Source organism: Anastrepha ludens, chromosome 4, assembly GCF_028408465.1.
Source record: "Anastrepha ludens isolate Willacy chromosome 4, idAnaLude1.1, whole genome shotgun sequence".
Classification (NCBI taxonomy): domain Eukaryota; kingdom Metazoa; phylum Arthropoda; class Insecta; order Diptera; family Tephritidae; genus Anastrepha; species Anastrepha ludens.
In genome coordinates, this window is record NC_071500.1 from 129051222 (window position 1) to 129065462 (window position 14241).

General features: G+C 39.9%; 1 protein-coding gene across 6 annotated transcripts in view; it reads left to right on the forward strand.

Moving 5' to 3' along the window:
* The window catches only part of LOC128861177 (transcriptional repressor p66-beta), a 68427-nt gene extending 59862 nt beyond the window's left edge, over positions 1 to 8565 (forward strand). For 5 of the 6 annotated variants that reach the window (XM_054099104.1, XM_054099107.1, XM_054099106.1 and 2 more), the window contains 5 exons: positions 4054 to 4255; positions 4321 to 4436; positions 4493 to 5123; positions 5193 to 5294; positions 8209 to 8565. In XM_054099104.1, coding sequence (XP_053955079.1) covers positions 4054 to 4255; positions 4321 to 4436; positions 4493 to 5123; positions 5193 to 5294; positions 8209 to 8378 — 1221 coding nt within the window. In that variant the 3' untranslated portion in view covers positions 8379 to 8565. Of the gene's footprint in view, positions 1 to 4053; positions 4256 to 4320; positions 4437 to 4492; positions 5124 to 5192; positions 5295 to 6551; positions 6752 to 8208 lie in introns of those variants that run through there. The other variant, XM_054099108.1, reaches the window with a different exon arrangement.
* Positions 8566 to 14241: the final 5676 nt, after the last annotated feature.

Consider the following 14241-nt stretch of genomic DNA (forward strand, 5'->3'; position numbering starts at 1 on the left):
GAGCACCTTGCGGAATGCGCGTTCGCCCACGCGCACATCAGTGGGGATGGGAAGAGCGGCGAAGGTGTTCTCGGTGAATTCCGTGAAGCCGGCCCAATTAGCTTTTTTAAAGTTAAAATAGGACCGGTGATTCGCGGAAACAAAGTCTGCAGGTCTCTCAATCGAGACGATAATGGGCAAGTGGTCTGATGCAAGCGATAGCATAGGTCGCCACGTTATGCTATTTATCAGACCCGCGCTAGCTATTGTTAGGTCAGGCGAGCTGCTACAATTGCCCACTACCCTGGTGGGGGCGTCGTCGTTCACAGTGCTGAATGACGAGTCGTCTACCTGCTCTGCCAATTGCTGTCCCCTACGATCATTTGACAGGCTTGAATGCCAAAGATCGTGATGCGCATTAAAGTCACCTACAACCAATCGGTTTTCACCTCTGATGAGCGGACCAATATCAGGGTGATATCCTGCCGGGCAGCAGGTGACAGGGGGTATGTATACGTTAAATATTTCGAGCTCGGAATCGCCTGACCGGACAGCTATGCCTTAACATTCTAAGGTGCTGTCCCTACGGTCGATTCCTTCATCGATGAGACGATACTGCACTGTGTGGTGGACTATCGATCGTGTCTGTGCACGTTATAGCCATCCCTGGTGATCAGAGATGACCTAGCGTGCAAATTTGTTTCTTGGACCGCAGCTATTTTAATACTGTGCCGGCTCATAAAGTCAACTATCTCGTCGACCTTACTCGTAAGTCCGTTGCAGTTAAACTGGAGAAGCTTGAAGCTTCTCGGTGAGGTCTGTGTAATCCGGGGGGTGAGGGACGCGTGGGGTTGTCTACGTTGGACCTGCTGCGCAATCCACTGTGGTTGTTGCGGCCTGATGGTGGTGGGCGGCCGCGCCTCCGGGGGCGGTAGTGGGTGCAGAGCTCTGTAGCAGGGGGCAACGTAGGCAGTTGTCCACTCACGGGTGGTGCGCAGGCCGGAACATCTCCGAAAATGGCACCAGCCACTGCAGGAATTGCATTGGACTGATACCAGATTCCGAGGTATTACGGTCTGACACACGGAACAGACTGTACGGGGGACCAGGAGCTGCTGGTTTGTCCCCGAACTGGGGTTGGAGCAGGAAGGGATGGGAGGGGTTGAGGGGGAGTTGTGTTGCTCCGATAGGCTCCTCACCGTTTAGGTGTGGGTTGTGGTGGCGGTTGGTAGTGCCGGCCTATCAGGGGGTGTGGTAGCCGTGGAGGCATCAGACGCCTGTTGGCGGGAGCAACACGTGGCCACATACCGTGTCTACCACTCCCTGTGCGACTTAAGGCCTGAGCAGGTCTTAAGGTGGCTCCACCCGTTGCACTTATTGCACCTAACCGAGGTGGAGTTCGGGTGAAGCCGTTGATGGCAGACGCAGCAGTAGAATACCTCTGGCCCAGGGTTGGATTCGACTCCAGCCCTGAGGAGAAGCATTTGGAGCAGGTTTGCTGCGAGAGTTTGCTCCTGTGACGTAAGGGGTAGGGTGATATACGATACACTAGACAGGGCTAGTGTACTGGGGCGGCAGCCCTTGATCGGGAAAAACCCGAGTCATTCCGGTAACGTAGAACCGGCTGCCATGGGAATGTAAACTAGTGTGGCGAAAGTGCGGTACCGCGGTCGAAAAATAAAATCTTGTACCAACTGTGAAGCATGCCTGTATAACACAAATCACTAATAGTGCAACCCGCCCCAATCCTCAGATCTCAATCTCACTGAGCATTTGTGGGATTTTCTGGCGCGCAGGATCCGTCAGCACAACATAACCTCCAAGGAAATGCTTAAAATCGTAAGAATAAATGAATGGAGCAAAATTACCAACTTGCGGAGATCCTAACGCGGAAAGGTTATCACACAAGTTAATAACACCTTATTTTGTTTTTGTTAAATATGAATATTTTAACCGTTGAAGTGAAGTTTATTGTTTTTTTTTTGTGAAATTCAATTTTTTTGAAAGATGTACTTAGGAAAAAATGTATAGAAATTGTAGAAAAATTACTGACTAAACATTTCTCATAAAAGTTTAACAGTTCTAGTGTTTTTTTACAATGATTTTTTCTTAATACAGTGCACTCGCGATAACTCGAACTAATTAAAACAGGCGCTGTTCGATTTATCGAATTTGTTCGACTTATCAATTGAGTGTGCTATGTTAAAAAAACAGTCATCGATATCGATTTTTTTCAATTAAATTTATTTATTTATTTACATATGGATATGAACATGAATATGTTTAAAATAATTAATTCGTTTCAATATTTTTCATCAAATATTTGGCAGTCTTTGTGTCAGTTACACAAAAAAAGTCAGCTTTAACAGAAAAGTTAGGCCGAAAAGAAAGTTGTAATGTGTGTTTGTCTTTTCTTGCCTGCAGCAATGTTGAATATGACTTTTTCACGCAGCAATTGAAGAGTGTTAACCTTTGCGGGGCTTACTTGTTCAGTTGTGGCCCACTGAATTACCTTATTGATAGAGCTAACTGCCTCCTCAGATGATATCCGCTCACATGTCTCAGTTGTGTTGTTAAACTCAGACTCAGAATCACTAGTTTCAATTATTACTTCTGTGTCGGTAAATTCGACACCATCATTCCATTTGTTAACATCATAAAGCGTAAATTCGACCTGTAAATTATGTTTTTCATGTTATGTTCTTTCAAGATGAGTCCACTTATTGGGTAATCCTTTTTTCTTTGGCACAGAAACCATTTGTATAAAGCGGCTTTCATTTTAGGAAACTCAGAAGCTTTTAAAGTTCTCCTCTTCCCAGGACCCAAAAACGTGTTGTTTACTGCTTTTAAAATTACCTTGTCTTTCTTTTTTATAAGACTTATGGTGGACTTGGCTACCCCATATTCCTTCGCTAGAGAAGTAACACTACATCCACGTTTAATTTTGTTAAGGACTTCAGCCCTCTCTTTTAATGTTAAACACTTCAACCTTTTACGATCCATTACTCACATGCACTGATACACTACAAATGACAAATTTAAAGCAATTTGGTCAATGCAAGATGTTGTTCCCAGAAAACTAACGGGATATTAACGTCGAAATATTCATATGGACAATACACTAGTATACATATAATTTATATACATATACTATTACATATGTATGTATGTACAAAATGTACATGTTTGAAAAGAATGTGTGTACAAATAAATTTGTTTTTTTGTTCGAGTTGTAGCGCTTTAATATTGTTCGAGTTACAAACTAGTCAATAGGGAAAAAAATGTGTTCGAGTTAGCACGTCGTTCGACTTAGCGGCTATTCGAGTTACCGCGAGTGCACTGTATATTGCTTTCATTTCTTTGTGTACGGATACTTTTTCTGGCAAGTGTATATAATAATGATACTTCAAAAGACGCGCCTAGATATAGTTTTAAAATAAAAATTGTACTAATTTAGATTCTTTCAGGTTTCACACCTTACTCAAAACTCTTAACAATTATATGTAAAAAATTACATCATTTAAATGTCCACCATGAGCACGTCTACAGGAAAAATACACCAAAAAGTTAATTCATGAATGCCTAGTTGATATCGATGATTATTCAGCAACGCTTTGTGCTACAGCAAGAACGAATCAGTTTCTTGAAAAAAAAATCACAAATTACGCGATATGTTCTTAAAGATCGACAATTTTCATAATAAGTTTCAATACATTTTAAGGCGTTTTACTATCGTGTAAAATTGTACTTCTGTCTACTTGACAAATGTCAAAGATGGCAAACAAAAAGGTACCGTTTAGGAATTATTCACTCCTAGGCGTCACTTTTGAAAGACCCTTTATAAAAGATGTATTGACGCCTTCGAAACGTATTTTCAGTTATTATCGTAACTTATATGATATATTTAAATAAGTTCAATTTGTAGGCAGCTGCAGCCGGCAAATACTCATAATCTGACACTCGTAAATGAAATATTTACTGAAATTACATATAACTATAAGAATATTCAATTCCAAATTAAAAATAAAATGTTTTTTACACCTTCAATTATTAATTACAACCTAATTTTTTTAGATACCGCCTCCAAAGCCACCTCCACCGGAAATGCACTTCATACCCAATCCAAGTAATACTGAATTTGTATATTTACTGGGTTTGGAAACAGTGGTGGATTATTTAACAACTAACAATAAAAAATCAGTTGCAGTAGTTCCACCTTTCCATTGCGCTCAGTGCAAAATCGATTTCACTCCTGTCTGGAAATGGGATAAGCAGGGTATGGTAAATTATGAGTAAACTTTTTTTATTTTAATTTGTTCATTTTTTCATTGTTGGCCAAAGGAAATAAAGATCCAAAAGTGATTTGTGAGCAGTGCGTTACAACTAATGTTAAGAAGGCTTTAAAGGCCGAACACACAAATCGACTAAAACAGGCATTTGTCAAAGCTCTTCAACAGGTAATAAACAGTTATAAAAAGAAAAAAAAGTTTGAAAAATACTTTTTTATATTTAGGAACAAGAAATTGAACAGCGACTAACTAGTCAAGGTAGTCCATCACCTGTAGATGCTCATGGTTCATCGGCACAATCTCCACTTCAGCAGCAACCACTACTACAGTTACACCAGCAGCAACAAGCTACACCTAGTGCGCTAGCTAATTTGCCGCCTTCAGTAACCGTCATTCCTACAAAATGTCATACACCTACTCCCAGTGTTGCGTCACGTCCCACACCGCCACCATGCATCCAACAAACGCCCACCCCTCCACCATCCACTACCCCACGTTCTTCACGCAACCAACAGGCAGCATCACAGCCCACGCCAAATCCAACAAACCAAATACAACACCGTGAGCGCGACCAGGTGCAACAGCAGCAGCAGCAATATGATAAATACACCACTGCAGCGCTGGCCGCTGCTGCTGCTCAACTTAGTGCGCTTGGGAGTTTACCTGGCTTGAACAGTCTTGCTAGTATAAGCGGTTTAAGCAATCTTGGTCAACTGGGCAATTTTTCAGCATTAGGAGGATTATCGAACATATCTACAGCTGGGGCTGCGAATTCGTCAGTTAGCGGCCTGGGAAATGCATCTTCGGCCGCTCAAGCAGCAGCTTTCCAAGCATTCCAGCAGCAACTTCTTCGAGGCAGGTTTAGTGATTTTAACACAGCTATAGACATTAATATAAAACATTTTTTGTTGTTTGAACTATCAGCTTTGGGCCAAGGCTTAGCTGCTAATCCGCAACATATGATGCAGTTTACACCACTTCTGTATTCGTATCAAATGGCGATGGCTCAGGCGGCACAAGTAGCAGGTAATTAGCGTGGAGAATAATAGTTACTTATAAGCTATAAATCAAATACATATCTTTAAAGGACAACAATAAATGATTATCAATTCAACATATTAGATGAAGTAAAAATTTCTGAGCATTTTCAGCTAGGTGTCTTTAGTGAGACATGTGTCACAACTCACGGCTCCGGAATTGCCGGTAAAGGAAAATAAAATCGGAGATGAGGCCCGTTCTAGTAAGCCGATCGTAGAAAATGTCGATAAAATCCTAGAAATTCTGAGTTGGACTGTCATGCGAACTTTCTTTTCATTACTCAGGAACTGAAGGTTAGCCAAAAAACGTCAAATTTGATCTAAATCGGAAAATCTTAACTTTGTTAACTTCATCGTCGAACTAAAAAAAAAATGCTCAGAACATCTTATTTCACCTAATACATTTACAGGGTTTGATTGAAAAGTAATGAGCCTTCCCGCGCGGAGCGTCTGCCAAGCGATCAACCAAATCGGCTGGTGGGGGGAAAATGATCGTTGGACCTTCCCCTTCCACTAGAAACCGGCCCCAGTTCGCTGGCAACAGCGGTGCATTCAACATCGCTCCGCGCGTGAAAGCTGTTTTAAAAGTGTGTTAGGATTTTGCAGTGGCGAAAATGCAGCGATCGTTGGAGCAATGTTACTCGATCAAATTTTGCGTAAAGCTAAACAAAACGAGTTTGTATCTCCAGGAAGCACTGTAAACGCGGCATTTTACAAAGCAGTGCTCCTTCCGCTAAAAAACCGCGTCGCCCGGGTTCGACCCGACCTTATCAACAATTGGACCCTTCATCACGACAATGCGCCGGCGCATACCGCCTTCCTCTGCACCTCTGCATTGGCCAATATGGGGGTTCCAGTGCTTCCCCACCCTCCCTACAGCCCAGATCTGTCCTCTCCGGACTTCTTGTTTCCGCGCCTGAAAAGAAAGCGGAAAGGGAGGCGTTTCGACTCCATCGAGGCGATCCAAAAAACTGTGACAGCCGAATTGAACGCGATTCCGGCGGATGAGTTTAAGTTTCCTGCTGTGGAAGGACCGCTACCAGCGGTGTATTGACGCTCAAGCGTCCTATTTTGAAGAATATTAGTTGTATAAGCCAAAAGGTTTAATAAAACTGCTTAAAAAAAATAAGGCACATTACTTTTCAATCAAACCCTGTATCTGATTTTTTTTAATCTGCCACTAACTTCAATAGTATCCTTGGTATCTGTCCTCAAAACACTTTTGATAAAACCAATTGCCTTTTAGTGTCAGAAGTAACAGCGGGATATGATGAAGGGATATCAATATAATCGGTAATTGTGTGCTTTTATAAAAAATAATATCAGAATATTTAAAGTCACATTGATGAGGTTCAAATGCTGGCTAATCGGATGCTGTCATGCCCCAGCTTCTGCGGGTATAATTAGAAACTTATAAGTATGATTTGTATTCATCGGCACATATTTTATCATCAATTTTATTTTTGAATAACTTTTCTATGTAACTTTTCTAAATAAAAAAATTATTTGAGTAATGGAAATATTAATGTTGACCTTTACGCGTTCCATTGCTTGTATACTGTAGCAGTCTAGCTCGCAAGTTTCAAATATGATTGACGCACGATGCCATTTGCAAACATTTTTAATACTTTCTTGATTTGCACGTACTATTAATAGGTCAAAAAAATTTTGAGATTAAGCGAAGTCAGCTGTAGTTTCCACCTGTTTAGGATTACCTATAAATTTAATATACATGCATTATTTCTCTTTGAAGGGAGTTGTGATTACTAAACAGTTTTGCTGGTTTCACATTTTACTTCATGGAATTTTTATTCCACAAACATTAATATGCAATTCAGGTATATGTAATTTAGGGGTAATTCTGGACTCCAAACTAAGCTGGAAATTAAATGTTGAAGAACGGGTAAGGAAGGCAGAAATTGCTGCATATGCCTGTAAACGTATGCTTGGAAGAAGATGGGGTCTTCAACCTAAGCATACATTATGGCTGTATAAGACGGTTATTCGACCTATTTTATCGTATGTTTCGGTAGTTTGGTGGAAGGCTCTAGGGAGAGAGTACAGTACCAAACTGCTCGGCCGAATACAAAGATCAGCCCGTGCAATAACGGTCGGAGCAATCAGATCATGTCCTAGAGAGTCTCTCAATGCACTGACACACGTTATTCCAATTGACCTACATATTAAGAAGATGGCAACCATGAGTGCAATTAGGTTAAATGAGGCGGGTCGCTGGAGAGAAAAAACTTATAGTCATGCTAGTCTATTATTGCGACAAACTCTGTTAATCTCGGTGAGAACTGACTACATCTTCCCGACGGTAACATTCAATAGGAATTTTGCCACTGTCTTTCCATCTAAGGAAGAATGGAATAACGGATTCTCTCTAAACAACTTCGACACTACAGTCTATACGGATGAAAGTAAAATGGGCTGCGGTGTTGGAGCTGGTATATATTCTCACAGACTTAAAATTGAGAAATCTGTGCGTCTCCCTAATACCACCAGTGTCTTCCAGGCGGAAGTACTGGCAATTGGGAAAGCCTGTAGGCTACTAATCGCAGATTTCTCTTTTAAGGGTAATATCGCCATTCTCTCGGATAGCCAAGCTATAGTTATGCTGTAAATAACCGTTAAACAAGTTGGTAACGAGGATGTGCCAACAAAATGGTGCGGAAACGCTAGTTGGATTCTGGAAGAATCACCACTTAAACCAACCAACCAACCAGGTATATGGTATACTGATATAACATCTTATATGTCTTACATGGGTTTGAGGCTTTCAATTAATTAAGCTTAATATTTTGTGAATTTAAGGAAATGTGTACGCTTGTTTATTTTACCATTTATATAGTAATTTAATTTATTCAAACTTCATATTTACAATATATTCTTTTATTTAGCTTTCACTAACAAGAAGAACTCATCTTCCTCGTCTTCAAAAAATCAAGCTTCTAATTTGGCCGACATACAACGCGCTGCCGAGCTTCAAAGGCAATATTTAATGGAAATGATACCGCCCCCACAGGCTCCAGGAACAAATAACAATCGTCAAAATAATTGGAAAACCTAAACGTCCATTAGGCTGCAAAATATTTTTCTGTAGTCTGACTCTACAACAATTTTAAAATCTAATTATAGAAGTAGAGCATTAAAAAAACTGATTGTAATGCTCCCCAACTGCAAAAATGATAATAATAATAATAAACTATTGGCGTACGTGGATGTAGGTAAAGGCTCAAAATAGGTCTTATTTAATATTTAACTTGTTTTTTTATTTTTATTCTTGTAATGTAAGTATATACATACATATAATATATGCCCGCATATGTTAATCGAAAGTATGTAGTTTCTCCTATGACTATATGAGGTTATGTTTTGATATTTCATATAAAATAGTCTGTTTAATTAATATTTATTAAAACAATTTTGACTTTAGCTAAAGAACCAAGATATAAATATTATTCAGGCGAAAAATAGAACGGCTGATGCTAATACAAGAGTATACAAAATATTGTATTCATTATTCCATCTTTTAAATAAAAAAGCTTGCTATAAATATCGATTGGTCATTATTAAATCAAATTTGCCAAACAGGTTAATTGTTGATCATTAATTTTCAGCATGTATAGTACATAGGGACTAACAAATGTCCGGTAAGTTGCATGGAACGAAATATTAAAATACTTTAATTTGGTATTTTTAATCTTCACAATTTTTATATTTTCCACATAATCTCGATTAATTTCAATGTGTTTCTTTAATCTGTAGGCCCACGGTTGAAGACAGCCCTTAAAATCACGCTTTTGTAGCTTCTTAGGTTCTACATGAACCTCATTAATTATCCCTGATTTTTCTTGATTTGTTGCCTAATTTCTTGTGAACTCTACTTTGGAAATTAGTCAGACCTTGGTAATTTATTCTTTTAGTCCTTTGAAACAAATTTTGGTGGGCTTCCTTTTTGTTACAGAACGAATTATTCTGTTGTAACCATCGACTGAGATATAAACCAGTAGTGCGATTCACTAACTTTAAGCGATTCGACGATTGTTATTTTTGTCTGCAGCACTAATGATCGTGCTATTCACAGACTATGTTAACTAACACTAAACAGTTGTCTTCTTCTATTTATTCAAACTGATAGAGTGGAATCTTTGTGAAATTAAATATCGAAATGGTCGAATAACGCAAAGAAGAATAACAAAAAGACGTTTAGCCAAGCTGTTAATTCAATTTTGAATGTTTTTTTTATCAATTGTATTTGCATAAAGTAAGTACAATAAAATAACAGTTTATTTGAAATTAATGTTTTATTAATACTTTTTGTATATTGCTTCAGGATGATATCGACAGCTCCTAAAAGAAATCGTGCCACAGACGAGCAAACCAGTCGTATGCTTGACTTCTTAATAGATATCCCGGGTCTAGCAAGATCTAGATTCCATAAGCTCCATGGTAAGTTCGAATGCGATAAAAAGTCTTAGTGGAACAGTGAAGACCGTCGATCAATGACACACGGAAAGAAAAAATGTGTTACTATTTAATACTATTAGGTTGGGTTAGGTTTAAAAGCCGCATCGTACATAGAGACAATGATGCCACTTAGACCACGAAATGGGTCCGTTGTGAACCGCGGGGGCTGAGCTACATTTCCCTTTCCATATTGACCCATACTGAGCTTTTGACAAAGCGTAAAAGGTTGTTGATAGCTAAAGTGTACATAAGTTATCTATATTCGTTAAGAAGTAGGATCTTAAATATCTGTTCCTGCTTCTGGCTAAAGCTGGCCATGTGCAAAAAAGGTATTGAATTGTTTCCAACTCCTCCTCATTTCTGCAGCTGCGACAGAAATCATGCGTGTGAACGCCTAATCTCCTTGCATGATTTCCTATGAGACAATGTCCTATGAGGGCCCCTACTAAGGTCCTAATTTGAAGTCTACTCAATTTTATAATACTCTTGGAAAGACGTAGATTTAGCCTTGGCCATGTTTGCCTTGCAATTTCATAGGTATTAACCCTAATCCATCTTTGATTTGCAGAACTGATTAGTGCGTCCTTAATAAGAAGCTTACAAGTTGCGAGAGGTACCCCCATAAAATTATTTATGTTTGGCATGCAGTTACCTTCTCTTGCAAATTGCTCAGCCCTACCGTTCTCTGTGGCCTGGAACCCAGCATAAGATTATACGATATTTTTTGGCCATCTCATTAAGAGATTGACGACAACGTAAGACAGTCCTTGATGTTGTTTGGAATGCATCCAGGGCTCGTAGAGCACTTTGGCTGTCTGATAGAATGCAGATATCTGTTGATGATATTCTGTTAATCTCTAACCATCTTAAGGCTTCTTGAACAGCGTTTATTTCCGCTTGAAAAACACTACAATAATCCGGTAGTGTAAAGGATTCACTAATGGAAAGCTCTTCGTAATATAACGCTGATCCTACGCAGGTGTTCATTTTAGATCCGTCCGTGTAAATCTTAACGGGTGTGTTGGGTGTTGGATCTTATTCAAACCATTCCAGTCTAGAAGGGATTTTCATTAAGAAATTCCTTTCGAAGTAGAGAATGGGAGGGTGATAATCACAATCACTGGGTATATCCGTATAGGAGTCTAAGATGGTTGAATGTCCATGTGTGACAGTCTTCCATTGCGAGCTCGCTTTGAGCCTTAAAGCGGAGCAGGTCGCTGAGTATTTGCACAAGAGATCTAGGGGTGACAGATGTAATATGATATCCAAAGCTATGGTTGGCGTGGTTTTCATGACGCCACATATTGCTAATTCCGCTGATCTCTGCACCTTATTCCATAAATTTGAATAGATTTTTTTCTGCATAGCACACCACCAGACAACATTTCCATATAGAATAATGGGTCTGACAACAGCAATATAAAGCCAATGAGCAACCTTAGGTTTAATTCCCCAGGTCTTACCTAAAGCTATCTTACAGGCATAAAAAGCTAGGTTCGCTTTCCTGACTCTTTCTGAGATATTTGACTTTCAAGTCAATTTCCTATCTAATATGTTTAGTCCCAAGTACTTGATTTCTTCCAAAATCACAAGAGCATCATTGGACTTGGCTGAGGGATTCTGTGTTTCTTAGTGAGTTGTTTTTTTTTTCTGGGTTGACTCCTAGACCACACTTTTCTAGAGCATTTTGTATTAAGTCTCTTAATGTAGAAACAAATTTACCAGAGACAGTAATAACATCATCGGCGTAAGCGATCACCTCACAGCCCACCGATTCCAGTATTAACAAAAGTTTATTTACAACTGCGTTCCATAAAAACGGTGAGAGGACTTCACCTTGTAGTGTACTTCTACTTACCAATCTCCTGAGCACCGGTTCTCCTCGATTCGCTTCAATGATTCTATTATTTAGCATTTTGTCAATGAAGCCTACCAATCCCGGTTCTACCCCAATATCAGTGAGACACTAACACATTCGGCTACGGCGGCCACCACTTAGGCTTGGGTTTACCCCTCAGTCTTCTTATGGGACAGCTTCAGCTAAGGCAGCATTCATGCTGTAGGTAATCTTGTCAACCAAATTTTCTAGTCCTTCTATACTTTGTGGTAGAACAGATGGACATGTTCCTAGGGTAACTACATACTTTTCCCAGTCGGTTTTCCTGATATTTTTACCAGGCTTAGATTACGGTAGACTTTTACTAACCTCAAACGAGATATATCTATGATCAGAGAAGGAATGTTCTTCCAAAACTTTCCAGTTTCTAATTCTGTTAATAACGGAGTCAAAAACAAAAGTAGCGTCTAACACTTCCTGTCTATTACTAATGACAAAAGTAGATTTATTACCTTTATTGCAAATCTGTAGTTCAGTTCCTATACATACAACATACCTATATGCAAACTGAGCAGACGTGTTTTTAAGTGCGCTGCAATTATTTCTGATTTACTTGCGTTTGTGCCCAGATTATTTGTATTGTTTTTAGCGAATACGTGTTTCTTTGAACACTTATTGAATATTCTGCGGAAGGCCATGGAAATAATGGAGGAACGCGTGGGGAAAGCTGAGGCGCAAATTCAACTGAATGGTCAACTACAGGGTTAAATTGCGCTGCTGAAGACTCAGCTGGATGAGTGCCAAAATCAAGCTGTCTCCACCGACCTCATCATCAACGGCTTGCCGCACATGGATGGTGAGAATATTGATAATATTTTTGGTAGCCTGTGTCATACGCTTAACATGCCAGCGCCACAAGTTTCTTCCGTCTTTCGACTGCGTAAGCAGAGCAATTCTACTGCGTCTGCTGTTATAATTAAATTATCATCTTCTGCTGATCGCTCAAGATTATTCAAATCAATGGCTAACTATTGCAAAGCCAAAAAGCGGCCACTATTACTCTGCGATGCTGTACTCAAAACAGAAGGCAAATAACACATACACGAATGTCTCACAAAGAGCAATCGCGAACTAATGCATTTTGCAATGCAGCTCAGACGAGAACAAAAAATCACAGCTGCCTTCACTATTCGTGGTTATGTGTATGTACGCGTTCGCCCTAAATGCAAAGCAGTTAGGGTGACTAATATTGAGTGCATTGAAAATGCAGTTGGTGCAGCCACCTAATGCTCTTAATGTCTAATATGTATTTATGTTTATGCTCTATTCACTCACTGTTATTCCACCTTCTCACATCTTGTGTTACTTCTTAATTTTCTCTGTTATTTAACTAATGCATTTTTTCTGGGGAGTTGCAGTGTACTGTAAAAAACGTTTGAAATTTAAAGTGATAACAAAGTAGAATAACTGTGAAAATGAATACTTATTTACTGAAGTATCTGATGGCATGAGTTTTGACAACGGTGACTTGTCTCTACTTTGTTTAGTTGACTTTTCTAAAGCATTTGGCACAGTGGATCACGAATTGTTATGTTTGCAGCTTAAACACTACTTTGGCTTCAAAGCCAGTGCGGTGAAGCTCATGGCCAGCTACCTTGGTGGCAGAACGCAGAAGGTTAAAACTAGAAAATTAACATCTCAGCCTAGATATATACACACTGGTGTTCCGCAAGGGTCTATCCTTGTTCCACTTCTATTTAGACTTTTTGTCAATGATGTTTTTTTAGGGTTGTGGGGAATATATATGCTACACTGCGTAAGTTGAGAGTCTCTGCAACATTCACGCCAGAGAAAACGAGGCGCTAATCAGTTCTCCAGCTAATTATGCCTCTCATTACCTACTCTGAGGTGGTATACAGCAAACTTGACTCCACATCTTGCCATAAACTCAAAGTGGCATTAAATAACGTCTCGCGGTATGTATATGGGATTGGTAGATATGACCATATCTCTGCCTGGCGATAAAGGTTACTGGGCTATTGCCTTAACAGTTATTTTCCTTTTCTTATTAGCACGCACGTTCTAGGATTACCTTTGTTGCGAGCATACATCAGCTTATATTTTTGAGTCCTTAGTGCGCAAACAAGTCCATGTGATACCCATGGTTTTTCAATCAGGACAATATGATGTCCACCTTTGGCCAGGTGGATTATGAGATTGGCGGACGCAAGCTTTGAGTGGTGAAGATTAATTTGACGAACCTGCACCATCATGGTTACTGGGCTTCATCTCCACCACCGTTTTGTTAGCATCATCCGAGTCTGACGCCAGTAACTCTTCCTCATCAGTGAGAGTAGTATCAAGTACTCTATCTAAAAAGGAAGAGATACTGCCGTCAGCAGATGCTTTCCGTAGCGCTATCGCAGTGTTAGGACCGTAGCCAGATTCCGTCGTGAGGCCTATCTCAGCTCCAACCGGGTCCCTTAAATTAGATGTCTTGTTCTTATTATAGACCCTCACTGTTATGGACGAAAGCCCATAGCTTACCACATCGTCAGATCGCGCCAATGCGTCCACCTTGCAGACTACGAAAGTAGCGCTTCGGTTCTCACCCTTGGGATCGTCC